The sequence below is a fragment of the Sorex araneus genome, chromosome 7, assembly GCF_027595985.1.
Source record: "Sorex araneus isolate mSorAra2 chromosome 7, mSorAra2.pri, whole genome shotgun sequence".
In the NCBI taxonomy this organism is placed as follows: domain Eukaryota; kingdom Metazoa; phylum Chordata; class Mammalia; order Eulipotyphla; family Soricidae; genus Sorex; species Sorex araneus.
In genome coordinates, this window is record NC_073308.1 from 72,826,510 (window position 1) to 72,829,370 (window position 2,861).

The following is a 2,861-nucleotide window of genomic DNA, read 5'->3' on the forward strand; positions in this document are numbered from 1 at the left end:
CCGCCGGCGCCAGGGTGAGCCCCCCCGAGTGCGCGCGGACCCCCGCCCGCCGCCCCGCGCAGCCCCTCGGCCCTCCTGTGCCCAGCCCCGCCCGCCCCCAACTCTCGGCCCGGCTCCGGGCAGCGGTGGGCGGGAGGCCGCGCCGCCTGCACCCGCGGGGCCTGCGCCTTTGGGGGCGTCGCCGAGGCCGGGCGCCCCCCGCCTGCAGCCCGCGCCCGCGGCCCGCGCCCAGGACCCCCGGATCCGACCCTGTCCGGGCCGCGGTAGCTCCGAGGGGCCCAGCGCGGCCTGCGGGGGTGCAGGGCGGCGCGGGCCCGGCGGGGCTGCAGGCTGGGCCGCAGCCCAGGGGACACTCAGCCCGTGCCGACCCCCACGGACGGCTGTCGTCGTGCCCGGCGCCGGCCCAGGGGCCCGAGGCGCGCACCCTAACCCCAGGGCACCCAGAGAGCCGCCGCCGCGGGCGGAACCCCGCTGGGCGGCGATGCAGGTGGACCCCAAGTACCGCCAGGCCTCGCTGTACGTGGGCGACCTGCACGCCGACGTGACCGAGGACCTGCTGTTCCACAAGTTCAACGCCGTGGGGCCCGTGCTGTCCATCCGCATCTGCCGCGACGCGCTGACGCGCCGCTCGCTGGGCTACGCGTACGTGAACTTCCTGCAGCTGGCGGACGCGCAGCGCGCGCTGGACACGCTCAACTTCGACGTGCTGCAGGGCCGGGCCATGCGGCTCATGTGGTCGCAGCGCGACGCGCAGCTGCGCCGCTCGGGCGTGGGCAACGTGTTCATCAAGAACCTGGACCGCTCCATCGACGGCAAGGCGCTGCACGCGCGCTTCTCGGCCTTCGGCAAGATCCTGTCGTCCAAGGTGGCGAGCGACGAGCGCGGCGGCTCGCGGGGCTACGCCTTCGTGCACTTCCAGGAGCCGCGCGCGGCCGAGCGCGCCATCGAGCGCATGCACGGCGCGCGCCTGGGCAACTGCACGCTCTTCGTGGGCCGCTTCCAGAGCCGCCGCGAGCGCGCCGCGCCGCCGCCGCCGCCGCCGCGCGACTTCACCAACGTCTACGTCAAGAACCTGGGCCCGGCCGTGGACGACGCGCGTCTGCGGCAGCTCTTCGCGCCCTTCGGGCAGACGCTGAGCGTGAAGGTGATGCGCGACGGCGCGGGCCGCTCGCGGGGCTTCGGCTTCGTGAGCTTCGCGCGCCCCGACGCGGCGCGGGGGGCCGTGGCCGGCCTGCACGGGCGCGCGCTCGACGGGCAGCCGCTGTTCGTGGGCCGCGCGCAGAGCCGCGCCGAGCGCCAGGCCGAGCTGCGGCGCCGCCGCGAGCAGCCCCCGGGCCCCGAGGAGCGCCCCCCGCCGCCCCCGCCGCCGCCGCCGCCCGCGCCCACCAAGCTCTACGTCAAGAACCTCGACGACGCCGTGGACGACGAGCGCCTGCGCCGCGAGTTCGCCGGCTTCGGCGCCGTGAGCCGCGCCAAGGTGATGCGCGAGGACGGGCGCAGCAAGGGCTTCGGGCTCGTGTGCTTCGGCACCGCCGACGCCGCCGCGCAGGCCCTCGCCGCGATGAACGGCCGCCGCCTGGGCAGCAAGGTCCTCAGCGTTGCGCTGGCCCAGAGGCCCTAGGAGCCCCGCGACCCCCAGCTGGTCCCCGGCCAGGCCTGCAGGTGGGGCTGGGCCCTGCGCCCCCGTGACTCTCAGCCGTGACTGCGGACGGGTGACCCACAATCTGCAGCCCCCCTTCGTCCAGGTCGGCAGGTGAGGGTGGTCCCTGCGCCCCCGTGACTCTCAGCCGTGCCCGTGGTTGGGGTGACCCACAATCTGCAAACCCCCATCTAGGCCTGCAGGTGAGGGTAATCCCTGCACCCCCGTGACTCTCAGTTGTGCCTGAGGTTGGGGTGACCCACAATCTGCAGCCCCCGTGCAGGCCGGCAGGTGAGGGTGGTCCCTGCACCCCCGTGACTCTCAGCCGTGCCTGCGGACGGGGTGACCCACAATCTGCGCCCCCCCCCCCCCCGCGTCCAGGCCGGCAGGTGAGGGTGGTCCCTGCACCCCCAGGACTACCAACTGTGCCTTTGGACGGGGTGATCCCCCAGCCAGGCCCGGAAGATCCCTGCCCCCCAAGACTCCCAACTGTGCCTTCAGAAGGGGTGGTCCCCCCTTTGGACGCCCCCCACCCATGCCTGCAGTTAGGGGTGATGACGGCCGACTGCCCGTGCACCTGGAGAGATTCCTCCCCCACACGCCCCCGGCCAGGCCTGCAGATGGGGGCGATCCCTGCCCCGCAAGACTCCGGACTGTGCCTTCTTGAGAAGGGGTGACCCCCTTCTATACGGCCGCCCCCCACATCCGTGTCTGCAACTAGGGAGACCCGCCTCTCCCCACGTAACTCCCAGCTGTGCCTTCGGAAGGGGGCGATCCCTGCCCCTGTGTGCCCTGCAGATGGGGGTATTCCTGCCCCCAGGTGCTCCCCAAAGTCCCGGCCCGTGGGAGAGATCCCTTACCCTCATGCCCCCAGCCGGGCCCCCACATAACTCCGAACTGTGCCTGCGGAAGGGGGCGATCCCTGCCGCCAGCCGTGCCTGCAAGTGGGGGTGAGAACGGCCCATACCCCCACTCCTCGCCCAGCCAGTGCCTGCAGGTAGGGGGTGCCTAGAAGCCCCCTCGTCGTGCCCCTCCCACCAGTGCCTGCAGTTAAGAATGGGCCTGGCGACCCCGCAGCAGGAAGTAAGGGAGAGTGAGATTATCTCCCCTCCCAGCCAGTGCCTGTCCCCCCCACCCAACAGTTGTGGGTTTGAGTGACCCCACCTCCCTGACCGGGGTCTGCAAGTAGGAGTGAGACCCAGCACACTCACCCCTACCTCCA

At 73.2% G+C, this 2,861-nt stretch overlaps 1 protein-coding gene across 1 annotated transcript; it reads left to right on the forward strand.

The window, feature by feature from the left end:
* The first annotated feature begins 337 nt into the window (after positions 1-337).
* PABPC4L (poly(A) binding protein cytoplasmic 4 like) lies at positions 338-1,706 on the forward strand. The gene has a single exon (XM_055144599.1). The coding sequence runs from the start codon at positions 482-484 to the stop codon at positions 1,619-1,621; it is 1,140 nt and encodes a 379-aa protein (XP_055000574.1). The 5' UTR covers positions 338-481; the 3' UTR covers positions 1,622-1,706.
* Positions 1,707-2,861: the final 1,155 nt, after the last annotated feature.

Bases quoted from the DNA above. Each gene is read 5' to 3' on its own strand.
- PABPC4L (XM_055144599.1), top strand. From the start codon at position 482: ATGCAGGTGGACCCCAAGTACCGCCAGGCCTCGCTGTACGTGGGCGAC.